The 14,581-nt window shown below is 43.2% G+C and overlaps 1 protein-coding gene across 5 annotated transcripts in view; it reads left to right on the forward strand.

The window, feature by feature from the left end:
- Positions 1-14,581, forward strand: part of DHX8 (DEAH-box helicase 8) — a 53,846-nt gene that overhangs the window by 16,109 nt on the left and 23,156 nt on the right. For 2 of the 5 annotated variants that reach the window (XM_069482653.1, XM_069482654.1), the window contains exons 1-7: positions 6,910-7,102; positions 10,269-10,354; positions 10,992-11,064; positions 11,455-11,540; positions 12,753-12,862; positions 13,261-13,632; positions 14,392-14,536. In XM_069482653.1, coding sequence (XP_069338754.1) covers positions 6,949-7,102; positions 10,269-10,354; positions 10,992-11,064; positions 11,455-11,540; positions 12,753-12,862; positions 13,261-13,632; positions 14,392-14,536 — 1,026 coding nt within the window. In that variant the 5' untranslated portion in view covers positions 6,910-6,948. Of the gene's footprint in view, positions 1-6,909; positions 7,103-10,268; positions 10,355-10,991; positions 11,065-11,454; positions 11,541-12,752; positions 12,863-13,260; positions 13,633-14,391; positions 14,537-14,581 lie in introns of those variants that run through there. The other 3 variants (XM_069482655.1, XM_069482656.1, XM_069482657.1) reach the window with 2 other exon arrangements.

Raw genomic sequence — 14,581 nt, forward strand, 5'->3', positions numbered from 1 at the left:
AGAACTGAAGACATGAGGGCAGTGGTCCTCAACCACGGGTGATTCCCAGCTCCCACTCCGGGGACATTTGGCAATGTCTGGAGACACTTTTGGTTATCACAACTGTGGAGAGGGGTGTGTGTGCTACTGGCATCTAGAAAGTAGAGGCTAGGGATCCTGCTAAACACTCTACAGTGCACAGGAAAACCCCCAACAACAAAGAATGATCCGGGCCCACAATGTCAGTTGTGCTGAGTTTGAGAAACCCTACATTAGGAGATTAGGACACTGGTTCCCAAACTTTGCTGCACATTAGAATCACCTGGTGAGCTTTTAAAACTCCCAATACCCAGGTCACACCCAGACCAATTAACTCAGAGTATCTCAGGGTGGGATCCAGGCATCAGTATTTTTTTTTTTTTTTTTTTTTTTTTTTTTTTTGAGACAGAGTCTCACTCTGTTGCCCAGGCTAGAGTGAGTGCCGTGGCGTCTTGAACTCCTGAGCTCAAACGATCCGCCCACCTCGGCCTCCCAGAGAGCTAGGATTACAGGCGTGAGCCACCGCGCCCGGCCAAGGCATCAGTATTTTAAACAGATCCCAGGTGATTCCAATGTGCTGCAAAGTTGGAGAACCACTGGATCAGGAGGTAATGGGTTAACTCTCTGACAGAGTCGTTTCGACAATTACTGGCACATGGTGGGCTCTCAATAAATATCTGTGGAATGAATGAATACACAAATGAATAACATCATGAGGGTAGGAGCTAATGGTCAGAGGCCCAGTGGATCAGCTGGAGGTGGGGCTGGGGGGAGAGCTTTGAGAATAGATCACTCTTCCCCGAACTCTGGCTGTGTCAAGAAACAAAGCGGCAGTAGGTTGAGGGAGAGGCAGACAGAGAAAAGATTGTCTATTTTTAAGTTGATGAGGAATTGAGAATGTTTGTACGAAGAGGGTAAGGAGAGAGCAAAAGGGTAGGGATATGAGATACGAGGAGTCAGCAGTGGAGGGGACGAGACAAGATGCCTGTTGGAGGCGTGAGCTGTGGGGAAAAGAGACGTGTTCCTCGAGGCAGAAGGAGAAATTGGGTGACAATGTGAACTCATTCTGAGATGGAGGTGAGGGCAGGGGTGGAGGTGGAGTCTTGAATGGCCTCTATCTTCCCTGTAAGTAGGAGGTGAGGTCTTCTGAGAATGAGTGTGGTGGGGGTGGGTTTTGGACTCGAGGAGAGTTGAGAAGTCTTGGGTCACACTGTATGGAAAGCCAGGGTCAAGGAGAGCCCAAGTGGAGCCCGGCCCGGTGAGGTTTGAGATTGTGAATCTGTACTGGGTCAAACCAGCATGACCTCGGAACTTTCTTCAGCAATACCCATAATCAAGGGGGGGAGAAACAGGGCAACAGGAGCCACTTGGGGCTGGAAAGTCAGGGACGGTAGAAAACCAATGGAGGGAAGAGTTCCTTGGCATCTGTGAGCAAATTTCAAAATGGCTGAACATGATGTCTAGGCCAGGAAGAAACATGAGTGAAATTAAAAGTGCTCATGAATTAGAGAGAAGAGAGTAGATGAAAGACTTAGACACCATGAAAAGTAAGAAAAGATTCAACGGTAGAGAAAAAGAATAAATTGGGTCAGAGAGAAGAATTTCATAGATTGAGATGTAGGAATATAACTATTTCAAATAATGATAGAATCTAATGTGTGGGTTTGGTTGTATTATTGCTCACTCTTTTTAAATTAGAGGGTCTTATTCTATCATCTAAGCTGGAGTACAGTTGTGAGGTCATAGTTCACTGTAGCCTTGAACTCCTGGGCTCAAGTGATCCTCTCACTTCAGCCTCCTGAGGAGATTACAGGCATGAGCCACCACACTCTAATGATTATATTATCTCTTAGACCTCTTCCAATTCTGAGAAATATGAATGAGTGAATACTTCATTTACATCCAACTTTCCAAGCAGCTGACAATGTGACCCTAACCAATCCTTGTTACATGTGAAGTCCCATTAGGTCCAAGTCCATGGGGATAGACTTGGACTATCTTGGGGATTTCTGCGTGTGCTCAATGGTGAGGATGATCAATCAATATTGGACCTCTATGTCTTTCAAAAAATTTTTTTTTTTTTTTTGAGACAGAGTCTCACTCTGTTGCCCAGGCTAGAGTGAGTGCCGTGGCGTCTGCCTAGCTCACAGCAACCTCAAACTCCTGAGCTCAAGCGATCCTCCTGTCTCAGCCTCCCGAGTAGCTGGGACTACAGGCATGCGCCACCATGCCCGGCTAATTTTTTTTCTATATATATTTTTTAGCTGTCCATATAATTTCTTTCTATTTTTAGTAGAGGTGGGGTCTCGCTCTTGCTCAGGCTGGTCTCGAACTCCTGAGCTCAAACGATCCGCCCACCTCGGCCTCCCAGTGTGCTAGGATTACAGGCGTGAGCCACCACGCCCGGCCTCTTTCAAAAAATTTTATACAAATTCTCTTCACACCGAAATTTGAGAGTGGGCCGTGGAAGTTAGGAAAGATGAGAGTCTTTCTGGGTCACATAAAAGCAAATACATGACTAAGAAAAAAAAAAAAATCTTTGCCCCACACATACCCATGTGATAGAGGTTTATCCTCACTTCCCTCTTTCTCTTCCCTGAGCCAGTTTGCAATAAAAAAAGGCAAAACATCGATGTCCTGGAACAAATCACCTTGTTTGAGAGGCTGAACAGCAAGTTGGTGTTTATGGGAAGACTCAGACTTGACACACTATTGTGAGGAAAGGAGGATGCTTGTTAGGGACTTGTGATCATTATTGAACCAGGCAGGGGGGCCCGGGCCTGTGATCTCCGTCTCTTTATGCTGTGGTCTGAAAGCAGGAGCTCAGCTCCCTAATTGCCCCATATGCTGGTTTTATTTGGTGGCTCAGCTGGGTGGGGTGAACTCGGGGAAGAATGCATTCATTTTTAGTTACTTCACCAGATTGTTAATTTTCACTCTGGAGGCATAAATCACCATAATTACTGTAATCCCAAAATGAAAGGGCCTCTATTCTGGTACAAGGGCAGCAGCTATTGCTACCACCATAGCTGTTCTACCTGAGGCCCAGGGCTTGGAGTGCTGGGGAAGAAGCTGCATATGGCAGGCTCTGCCAGAACCCTCTAATATTTGGGACGGAGGGCATGCGGAGAACCCATTCTCCTGGAGGAGCAGCCTTTTCTGTGTTAGTGGCAAGAGCCCATGGCTTAGGCCAGACTATTGGCCCTGGGCTCCCAGGACAGCTGTTTGCGTGCTTGGCTTTGCAAATAGGACGTCAACAGAACCTCAGAATCGGAGTATCAGCCCTCTTCTCTCTCCCTTTTCCCTATCAACTCACTTCTTGGTTTGGCTTGGTTCTCGTTTTTGCATCTCTCCCGAGGAAAGCTTTAAAAAAGTTCCAAGAATTACCTCAAACAGAAACCAGAGATTACAAAAACACCCACTTCTCCAGGGTGGGGCTAAACATTAAAATCATGAGAGAGAAACAACAGCCCAATGTAACTTGTTACTTTGTCATCCATCCTTGTAATATGGATTTTAAAAGTTTTCTTTTTAAAGAAAACTAACCTAAACTAAGCCTAAGAAATACCAATAGATCCTGAATCAGGGTCACTTAAAAATGAGTAACTTGTAAATAAACATGTGAAAATCCCTCACCATTACCACAGAAGGTGTAGAGGCAGAGATGGGGAAATAGCATTTTCTTGACAAGTTCGCATCATAGTGGAGTCTGAGTGCCTGGCTTCCTGGCTTTGTTTTTGTTTTGGCCTGACATTGTGAAGACCGTCTTCAAGTGAGGGAGAAAGAGGGAACTTGACTGTAACAAAAAAGCCAAAGCCTGCTGAAGAGGAACATTTCTTTGCCTAATACTATAAAGCCCTGGAGAATTTAGAGCCCAAAGCATCCATTAGTGCTGATGGCAGGGTGATGGCCTAAGTAGAGAGGGAATTTGAGGTCAGGGATATTGTGTGCAAAATTGAGGCTGTGTTTGGCCATTAGAAGATAAGGCAGACAAATAATGGATTGCAACAGGATAAGTTGCCCTGTGAGATCCACACACACACATCCCCGCCCCCTGGCTGCCCTCAGATGACAGGGGACAGATCTGCTTTGTTTTGTTCTTCTAATCACCTGCCCTCATGTTTAGGCAGCAGAGAGACCTGAGTTATAAACACAGGTCTGCCAGGAGCTCCCTTGGCCAAGTGTGGCATTTAGAATATTCTGGTTCTTCCTTGATGTTTTTCACTACCTTTCAGATTCCTTCATGATCCTTTCCAGAACCTGCCACAGTGTCTGGGCACAAAGTAGATGTTCAATACAAATTTGATAAGTTCGTTCAAATTCACAGAAGAATTTGGGGGAAAAGTCAAAGAGTGAAAAGAGAGGGCGTTTCCCGTTCTCTGGGGTCCTGTGCCCAGTGGTTAGGGCCTCAGATGACAGGGCTCAGGCCATTCTCACCAGCGTCTTTAGGATGTTCCCAGGCTCTTTGGTTGGGTCAGGGCCCCAGTGGAGCAGTGAAGAAGGGGCCATTATTCTGAAGTCTCTGCATGAATGACAATGACAGGTGGCAGTCACATGTTAGAAGCAAATCATTCTGATTTTGCCTTTGAGAGCAGAGATATCTCCCCTGTGATTCCAGTTTTACCCCAGCAGAAAAAGCCAGGGCTGTCTTGACTGCAGCAACATTATTTTGTTTTGGTGACAGGAAGCCCTGTGATTTTTCTTACCAACCTCCCTGAGGATGCTAGCTTTCCCGTACACATACTTAGATTATTTCTACCCTTTCCCACCCAATCTAGGCTTGCTAAGTTCAGTACTTTCTTCTCTGCTTCCTACCTCACCTCAACCCCCACGTTCTTACCCAAATGCCAGGAGCTGGGACTAGTCTCTGGAACAAACCAGAAATAATGTGGGAATTGGGGGTAGGGCTGAACACATATATCAATCTAGGAACAGGCAGAAAAGCAACACTCTTGTTACTACAAAGAGAGTGGTGGGAAATAATTTCTTATCCATCATGGGTAGTGGTGTGGGTAGTGACTGAGTGTAAGCTATTTGTGGAGGTAAATTATTTACTGGGCTATATTATCAATGGCTATGTTAAAGGCCACATGGAGGCTGTCCAAGGAAAGTCACACAATGAGTAAGCAGTATCTGAAATATTAAAAATATATATATTCTATGCAAAGGAAAGTTAGAATACATTTACTTTCCAACTACATTTGGTTCAGTGTCTTTTGTTGGGAGAGAGAGTAGGAGGATTTCATGTGCATCTGTGTTTGGGCTGTCAAATTATCTGTATCTATATATTTGTTTTCTTTTGTCTTTGAAAAATTCCTGGTGTTACAGGAAATAGCTGTATTGCATAAAAACTGTCACTTCTGAAAATGTGCAGTTAATGGCATACTTAAATAAAATTTAATACGTTTTGCTTTTAATATTTACTATTGAGATGCATGCTCAATAATTTCCAAGTAATTGTAAAAGCTCTTACAGTATTTATTGCTACGACTATTACATGTTATGATTCTACAGCCCCTTTTCTGACAGAGCTTTTAAAACGAAACAAACTCCATATCAGCTCTCCCTTTCAGTTAAATACTGGAGGAAAGCAGAATAGAAATATGACGTTCAGGTGGAATAAATCCTTGAAGTCCTAACTCCAAGCTGGCAAGTTGAACACATTGAATCAAGTGCAGGGTTTTCCATTCCATTCACGGGAAGGAGGAAGAGAAAGGGGAGGACAAGGAAGAACTCAGAGGGTACAGTCCTAGGAACCTGGAAACATGGAGTACTTGGAGAGAGTGAAAACGACTGCTTAGGTTTTCTCCTCCTGCCATTCTTTAGTCCTTGGTGAGATGTTGGAGAAGCAGAGCCCAAAGGTATGTCAATGTCACATAGCCAAAGCAAGAAGCAGCAGAAGAGTCAGATTTTCTCCCCTTTTGACTGGGGAGCCACTCACTTTGGGGCACCTCCTGTCCCTTATTTATCACAGAGCACTGTGGTGTGGGAAATCCCCACCACAAAGGAAAAAGGGACTTGAAGTAGAAGTTGGGAGACCTGAGGTTATGACCTTGGGTTCACAGCGCAGCTAATATTTGGGGGAACAAGTGGTAAGAGGACTGAGGGTACTGGAATCAGGAATACTGGGGGTTGAGAAGGAGGTTATCACAAGAGAAGCCGCAGGTGGCTCTGTGGGGTCCCAGACTGACCATTGTCTTGGCCTTGGGATATAACAGTAACTGCCATTTTTAATGTGACTACTGTGTTTCAGGCTCCTTGTATAGTTAGTTATCTATTTAGTTCTCACCTAAACCCAGTTAGAGTAACATTATCCCAGTTTACAGATGAGAAAACTAAGGCGCCAGAGGTTAATTTGCCCAAGGCCACCCAGCTGGATAGCAGACGTTTTAGTTTCCTCATCTGTAAAATGACAGCAGTTAGTCCACAACCTGCTGGTTTGCCAAAAGTCTTTTGAGATCCGACAACAGAAGCCACGAAGAAGCGAACCCAGGGAATATGCGAATCTACAGCAAAGCCAGTTTTGCTTTTTCCAGACTTGCCTTAAGGTGTTTTCGAGTCTACTAAAAGCGCAGGCGTGGCCGGTTCGCGGCTCCCTCCCGGCGCCCCTTGCGCAGGCGACGGTCGCCCTCTGCCGACGAAGGGCGGGAGCGCGCTCAGAGGGAACAGACCCGAGGGCGGGCGAAGATTTCTTTTGCCTACAGAGGGCGCAAGTCGGCGTGCAGAGTAACCCACTCTTGCCGTCCCTTCCTTAAGCGCTTCCTGTCTGATCTCTATGATCCATCCAGTTGCGACGTGAGAAGTTTCTAAAGTTCTCAATTTACGGTAAACAAAAGAGGCGTGCGCCGACCCGGAAGTGAAAGCTAGAACCCGGCCAGGGCCCCTCCGAGCGCCGGCAGTGAAGAAAGGGGTCCGGGGAAAGTTGTAGTCATGGCTGTGGCCGTGGCCGTGGCCGTGGCGGGGCCCGTAATCGTTTCGGAGCCAGGCCCCGCGGAAGAACTTGCTAAACTCGAGTATCTGTCTTTGGTGTCGAAGGTTTGCACTGAGCTGGACAATCACTTGGGGATCAACGACAAGGATTTAGGTGAGCCCGGGGAGGTCTCTGCGGCCTCTGGGCTTGGGACTGAGGGAAGTGGAAGGAGAAAAGGTTGATGGGCCGAGTGTGTGTGTGTCCGTGTGAGTGTCTGTCTGTTACAGACACCCGGGCCCAGGGAACCTGCGGCCGTGGCCTCTGCTTTCTCAAGCTCTCGCCCTCCAGGCCGAGCTGTTAGAAACCATTTCTCAGAGCTGTCAGCGAAGCCCGGGGCAGTCATCTCTGCTTGATTTTTTTTTTTTTTTCAGCCTGAAATAACTAAACAGCTTTAACAACAACAGCGGTAGCCGCTGCGATGATGATGATGATGATGATAATGGCTGACATTATTGGGTGCTCACTATGTGCTGGGTGTTATTCTCAGTTCTTTATTTACACTATCTTATTTGGTCTTCGCACAACTCTGTAAGGCAGTAGTCAGCGTCTGTGCTTTTAGTTGTGTTATTGACCGTTCATGCTAAACTACCTTTTAAACACCAGTCAGACGTTTGGGGACAGCTACATCTGGGGAACTCAATCTGAGGAATAAGTTTAGTGTCCTAGAAGTAAGGCCATAGCCAGATGGAGGCCTTATGAAGGTAAACAGGGATGGATGGGATTCGAGGGATCGGCCTATGATAGGTGCAGAGATGCTTCATCTATTGTAACAGGAGGGAGGACAGAGAACAGGGTTGTAGATGCAAATGGGTTTAGAGATTGGTGGAAGATGAATTCTATTTTCTAAATGAAGGTAAAGTGAAGTCATCAATTGAAGGGATAGAAGGGAAGGGGCAGGTGACAGAAGTGGTTAGGGAGGTTAGACGTGTGACCTTGGGTAACATAGTTTCTTCGAAGCTACTTTTCTCATATGTGAAGTGGGATGATAGTATCTTCACAGGGTTACCAAGTAGCACTTGGGAAGATGCTCTGCAGCCACTGTTTTTTAGTTCACTTTTCTCTTGCCTCCCAGTCAAGATGTACCTGTCCTGTATAATTTTTCCTGGGTGTCTCCCTCTTTGAGTTGATAATGAAGTGATAATCTTGTTAGTTTTGCTATCTGGATAATATGTTTCCTTCATTCAGCAAATATTGAGCTAGGGGACTAGGAATATGAATACAGTGGAGGAAAAGACAGATTCCTATTGTCAAGGAGCTTACATTTCTCTCCATTTTTGTTTGTTTAACTCCTTGGCCCCTTTTAGAGGAAACAAAAAGTTATTGACACCTTCCAGTGTTTTGTTTCGACGTTAACCTCATTATGTACAAAAGTAAGAGTAGTAAAACTCCATATTCTTTTAGTTTGTATATAATTAAATATCTCAATTAATTTGCATATAAACCACAAATATCCTTTTTCTGTTAAACACAGAATTACAAAGCCAATAACATTAAAAATACATTGGTGTAATGTGATAATGTTGTTTTTTGAGACTAAATTGCCAGAGTTGGTTTAATAACAGAAGGTATATATTTGCTTCTTTTGTTTTATTTAACGACTTGATTTTTTTGATTTTGACCTGATGGATTATCATTTAAAATCAGTGTCATTATTTTTCCTGTTTTCAACAATGAACTTGTTTTTAACTACTAATCCCTTTTTGATAATGGATTCAGTTAATTTTATGATGCTCCATATAATTCTGAAAATTAAAAACACTGATTAACAATGACTGGCAGTGTGAATGTGCTGCTGACTGCTTTGGGCTGGGTTTTTTGTTTGTCATACCTAGCAGCATGTAGCTTAGTTCTCCCTCCCCATTCTTTAATGAATGTAGGCTCTGAAGTCAGATTGCCTGGGTTCCAATCCTGGTTCCATCAGTTATTATTGGGTAGGTCAGTATCTCTAACCCTCAGACTCCTCATCTGTGAAGCAGGATAGTAATGGCACCTGCTTATGAGGGATGTTGGGATGATCATGGGAGTAACCTGTGTAAAGCACTTAGCATAGTGCCTGACACATAGTAATGTTGAAAAAGTATTAACCATTGTCGATGTTGTTATTAGCTTGTTATTATATATAAGCTATGTCTGTGTAGCCTGATGGCATTTGGTTTTCACTTAATGTCATCAAAGAGATAACGGCAAATTCAAGCATGGAAATGGCATGGTAGTATGAGTTTATAAATTAATCATCCAGGCCAGACGTGGTGGCTCACGCCTATAATCCTAGCACTCTGGGATGCGGAGGCAGCAGGATAGCTTGAGGTCAGGAGTTCGAGATCAGCCTGAGCAAGAGTGAGACCCCATCTCTACTGAAAAATAGAAAGAAATTTGCCCGCACAACTAAAAACATTAAAAAAAAAATATTAGCTGGGTGTTGTGGTGCACGCTTCTAGTCCCAGCTACTCGGGAGGCTGAGGCAGGAGGATGGCTTGAGCCCAGGAGTTTGAGGTTGCTGTGAGCTAAGCTGATGCCATGACACTCTACCTGGCAACAGAGCAAGACTCTGTCTCAAAATAAAATAAAATAAATTAATCATCCAGATCTTTTATATTATTTATTTGTTTAATTTTTAAGGATTGGCACCCAAATGAAATCATTAAAATTTTTTTGTGGGACTCATAGTGTGAGGGTTATTATGTCAATCTATGGTAAAATGTACTTCTTTCCTGAAAGTCTCTTAATTAGTAAGTAGCTCTCATATTAGATCTCTTGAGAACTATGCAGGTTTGTGGAAAAAAATTTGGGGAGCAAGTTAAGTCTTTCATCAACTTGGAGATTGTATCACCCAGCAGCTGCCTGGCCTTCATACATAGATTGGGCCTGTCCTTCCGGAAACTGTAGAAAGCATTCTACTGCGTGTGTGTCTGTGTGTTTATGCACAGGCTCATGATTTTGTACATTGTCACCTTTAGAGTCTGTGTGGCAGTGTGCTCAGCTAGTAGTTTTGTGAGAAGAGGGTACAATGATCTGGGGCAAATAGGTCTTCCTAGTTCAAATGCACTCAAGGGCCAACTTGAGCCATTTTGTAGTAATATTTTCTTTTCATTTATAAAAACTCACTAGAACATACATGGATAATCACAGCAGTCTAAATTTTCTTTTTTTACTCTTACCAGATGGTGGTCTTTGGTTTTTATGACTGTTGGATAGCCTAGTTTTGTTTTCAGCATACTTGAAGCTGACTTCTTACTCAAGTCTCCATTCATCTTGTTTTAATTTCTTTTCTTATTTGCAGCTGAATTTGTGATCAGTCTTGCTGAGAAAAATACCACCTTTGATACTTTTAAGGCTTCTCTGGTCAAAAATGGTGCAGAATTCACGGTATGTATATCTGGAGACTTTTAATTTCTAGATATTAATGTTTTAATTTATGGGTTTTATTATTATTATTTTTTTCTTAGACCTGTTTCATGTGCATAATTTATGTTTTAATGTCACTATTGAATTTAAATTTTGATAAGATTTAATATAGGCGTTTGGTATAGGAAGAAAACAATTTGTACATAGTAATTAAATAAGCCATTAAATGTGTAATGTTTTCATGCCATTAAACAGTGGTGGTATAACCAGATTTCCTGTGACACCTTTCTAGGAAAAGAGGGAAGAATATCTATCATTAAGTTTTTGTGGGTATTTGTATTCTTGTTCTGTGAGTGAAGAAGTCAGAAACAAGAGCCTAGGTTTTGGGGATAGTTCTAAACCATAGGAAATAAGATGGTTGCAGGAACTAAATAACTTTTCTCCCCAAAGAGTCCTAAATATTAGGTCTCTCTGAAGCTACTTTACTAGGTTCATGCTATACCAGGTTTACACTCTATGCTCCATTTGTTCCAATTAGTTAAATTCTGGTACATAACCGCCCTTCCCTAAAGAACATTCTTTGCCTTTTCCTTTTTGTAAGTGTATTTAAGCACTGATCCAGGAGCTGACAATTTTTTTTATATGTTTCTTTTCAAAGGATTCTCTTATTAGCAACTTGCTGCGTCTCATACAAACCATGCGGCCTCCAGCAAAACCTTCTACCAGCAAAGGTGAGCAGAGCTTCCAGCTGAGCTTAGTCTCCAGAATGGTTAGATTGTGAGCATCCTCTAAATTGCATTTGTTTTCCTCTCAGCACCAGCTGAGCAAGTAAATGTTCTAGTAACATTTTTCAAATGACGTAAGACAAAATTAAAATTACAAGACATAAGCAAATGAGTACTATGCATCTCTTCCCTGCTACGTGCTCAGATAGTTTGTTGAAGATTTTGTGGTCAGTGTTTTTAGAAAATTAAATTATGTTTACAGTAATGTGTGTGATTAGTATGTAACAAAATGCCATGTTCTGTTTCAATGTGATGCAAATCTAATGTTGAAGTTAACTGTTAATAATATTAAATATATCTTTTTTTAAATCCTTTCATGCTCTTTAATGAAACAAGATCTGGTTGTTAAACCGAAAACTGAAAAGGAAAAGCTGAAGGAACTCTTCCCAGTCCTTTGCCAACCAGACAACCCTTCTGTCCGGGTACTGATGCCAGTCTGAGAATGTCTACTGCAACTGTGTGCTCTCCTCCATCCCTCTTCTTTGTCTCATTAGAAATTTTACTAATTTTAAGTTTGCCTGTTTTGTAACATGTTTTTCAGAGTGGAAGTATTTGATCACACCCTGAGCACGTACTATGTATAGAATAGTGTTAAGGGGTTCTGAGAATGGTATTCAAAGGAAATGAGATTGAGAATTGAGGAAAGCAGTGAATAGGCATATAAAATACACATGAAATAACTTAACATTCTGGAACAGATGCTTGGTATGTGGAATTAGATTTTTTGCTCTATTACATGTTAGAGTGTTGATTTTTAAAGTATTTCTAAATTCCTTTTCTTTTCTTTTTTTTTTGAGACAAGAGTCTTCATCTGTTGCCCGGCTAGGGTGCAGTGGTGTCTTCATAGTTCACTGCAACCTCAAACTCCTGGGCTCAAGTGATCCTCTTGCCTCAGCCTGCTGAGTAGCTAGAACTATGGGCATGCACCACCATGCCCGGCTAATTTTTCTATATTTTATCATTTCTTTTTAGCAAATATTTATTGGGTACATACTGTATGCCAAAAATTATTCTTTTTGTTGTTGTTGTTGAGACAGGATCTTGCTCTGTAGCCCCAGCTAGAGTGCAGTGGCATCTTCATAGCTCACTGCAACCTCAAACACCTGGGTTCAAGCAATCCTCCTGCCTCAGCCTCCCAAGTAGCTGGGACTATAGGCATATGCCACCGTACCTGGCTAATTTTTTTCTATTTTTTGTAGAGATGGGGTCTCACTCTTGCTTAGGCTGGTCTCCAACTCGTAACCTCAAACGATCCTCTTGTCTTGGCCTCCCAAAGTGCTAGGATTACAGGTGTGAGCCACTGTGCACAGCCAAACACTGTTCTTAGTACCTGAGTTATAACAATGAACAAAACAGACAAGAGTTTCTGCCTTTCAGAGATTACATCCTAGTGTTGGGGTGGAGAACAGGAAATAAACACATAAACAGTCTAGTGGGGAGGAGATTGGCAATAAACAAATAGTATAATAACAGTGGATAGTGATAAGGGCTATGTTGGAAATCTCTCTCTCTTTTCTGTTTCCTTCACATAAGTGGTTAGTGATTTGTAGATACACCTGAAGTACATACAGATTCTTAATTTTTTTTTTTTTTTTCCCTTCTCCTCTTAACTTTGCTGGCCTTTGCCCCTGTAGACCATGCTGGATGAGGATGATGTGAAAGTTGCTGTGGACGTCCTGAAGGAACTGGAAGCTTTGATGCCCAGTGCAGCAGGCCAGGAAAAGCAAAGAGATGCTGAGCACAGGTTTGTCCTTAGTGTCCTATCCTCTGGAAGTTTAGGGTACTGTGACAGTTGAATTTTGTGAACCAGTCAAGCAAAATTTGGGGCAAGTTTATAGAGTCTGGACTGGCCACGTACCATATTCTTGGATCTATTTTCCTTGTTCTCTGCCAAGAATACTTATGCAGCAATTGCTAAGACGTTCAGAAGATAGAAATCAGGGTTGAAAGAAGCTGAATATGTTTGTGGTCCGGTTCTTTATTGGGCTGCAGGGATGTCGTAGTTAGTGAAATCCTAATTCGGTTCCACTCTTAGTGGGCACCTACCACGTGCATGTGCATGGTACTGTGCTGAGTGCTTGGGCATGCAAAGATGCAATTGGGCTGGTTTCTTTTTCATACTGGTGCTTGTTGATTTTTTAGGGACAGGACGAAGAAGAAGAAGCGGAGCCGAAGCCGAGATCGAGACAGAGACAGAGACAGAGATCGAGATCGAGATAGAGAGCGAAACCGAGATAGAGACCACAAGCGGAGACACCGATCCCGCTCTCGGTCACATTCCAGGACCCGGGAGAGGAATAAAGGGAAGTCTAGATATCGGTCCAGGAGCAGAAGTCAGAGTCCCCTTAAAGAACGGAAGGACCGGGACAAATATGGGGAGAGGAATCTGGACAGATGGCGGGATAAACATGTGGACCGTCCTCCCCCTGAAGAGCCTGCCATTGGGGACATTTACAATGGCAAAGTTACCAGCATCATGCAGTTTGGATGCTTTGTGCAGCTGGAAGGACTACGGTAATGTTTGGTGCTCTTCTCACACCAGTGATAGGCAGATTTTTTTTTTTATTTATCACTGGGGATTTTTCACATGCTGAAAAGTTATGGCCGGGCATGGTTGCTCTTGCCTGTAATCCTAGTACTCTTGGAGGCTGAGACAGGCAGATCGCTTGAGCTCAGGAGTTCCAGACCAGCCTGAGCAAGAGTGAGACCTGGTCTCTACTAAAAATAGAAAAATTAACCAGGTGTGGTGGTGCATGCCTGTAGTCCCAGCTACTTGGGAGGCTGAGGCAGGAGGATCCCTTGAGCCTAGGAGTTTGAGGTTGCAGTGAGCTGTGATGACACCATTGCACTCTAGCCTGGTGACAAGAGTGAGACTCTGTCATAAACAAACAAACAAAAAAACTAAAAAGTTACCAGTGATAGAATTTCCTTCATCGGTAAGGGTTTTCACATTCTAAAAAGTTATTATAATTAAGGACACTTTAATCAAATCAGCCACACATAGCTCATAGAAGTTGACTTTTCAGAGCCATTTATTCCTTCCTCTACCTTCAGCAGATCTGCCCTTTGCTGGTTGTGACAGACAGGATTTGTCCCCCTTCAGTGGCTTTTCTCTGGGAGGGTGGTAATACTGTTTTATTGTTTGATCACTTTCTTTGTATTTTCCTCTAGTGTTTAAGACCATTTTCATTTGTTCAGTTTCAACAAGGGCAGAAATTGGTTGGGGAAAAGGTATTTTTAGGCATGTTTCACATGTGTCTGACTCTCTCTCAGGAAGCGGTGGGAAGGCCTCGTGCATATCTCTGAGCTTCGGCGGGAAGGCCGAGTGGCCAATGTGGCCGATGTGGTGAGCAAGGGCCAGAGGGTCAAAGTCAAAGTGCTGTCCTTCACTGGGACCAAGACTAGCCTGAGCATGAAGGTAGGCGACACGTTCAGCCTGTTCCCACATCTGATGGCCAAGGGA

This window comes from Eulemur rufifrons, chromosome 9 (genome assembly GCF_041146395.1).
Source record: "Eulemur rufifrons isolate Redbay chromosome 9, OSU_ERuf_1, whole genome shotgun sequence".
In the NCBI taxonomy this organism is placed as follows: Eukaryota; Metazoa; Chordata; class Mammalia; order Primates; family Lemuridae; genus Eulemur; species Eulemur rufifrons.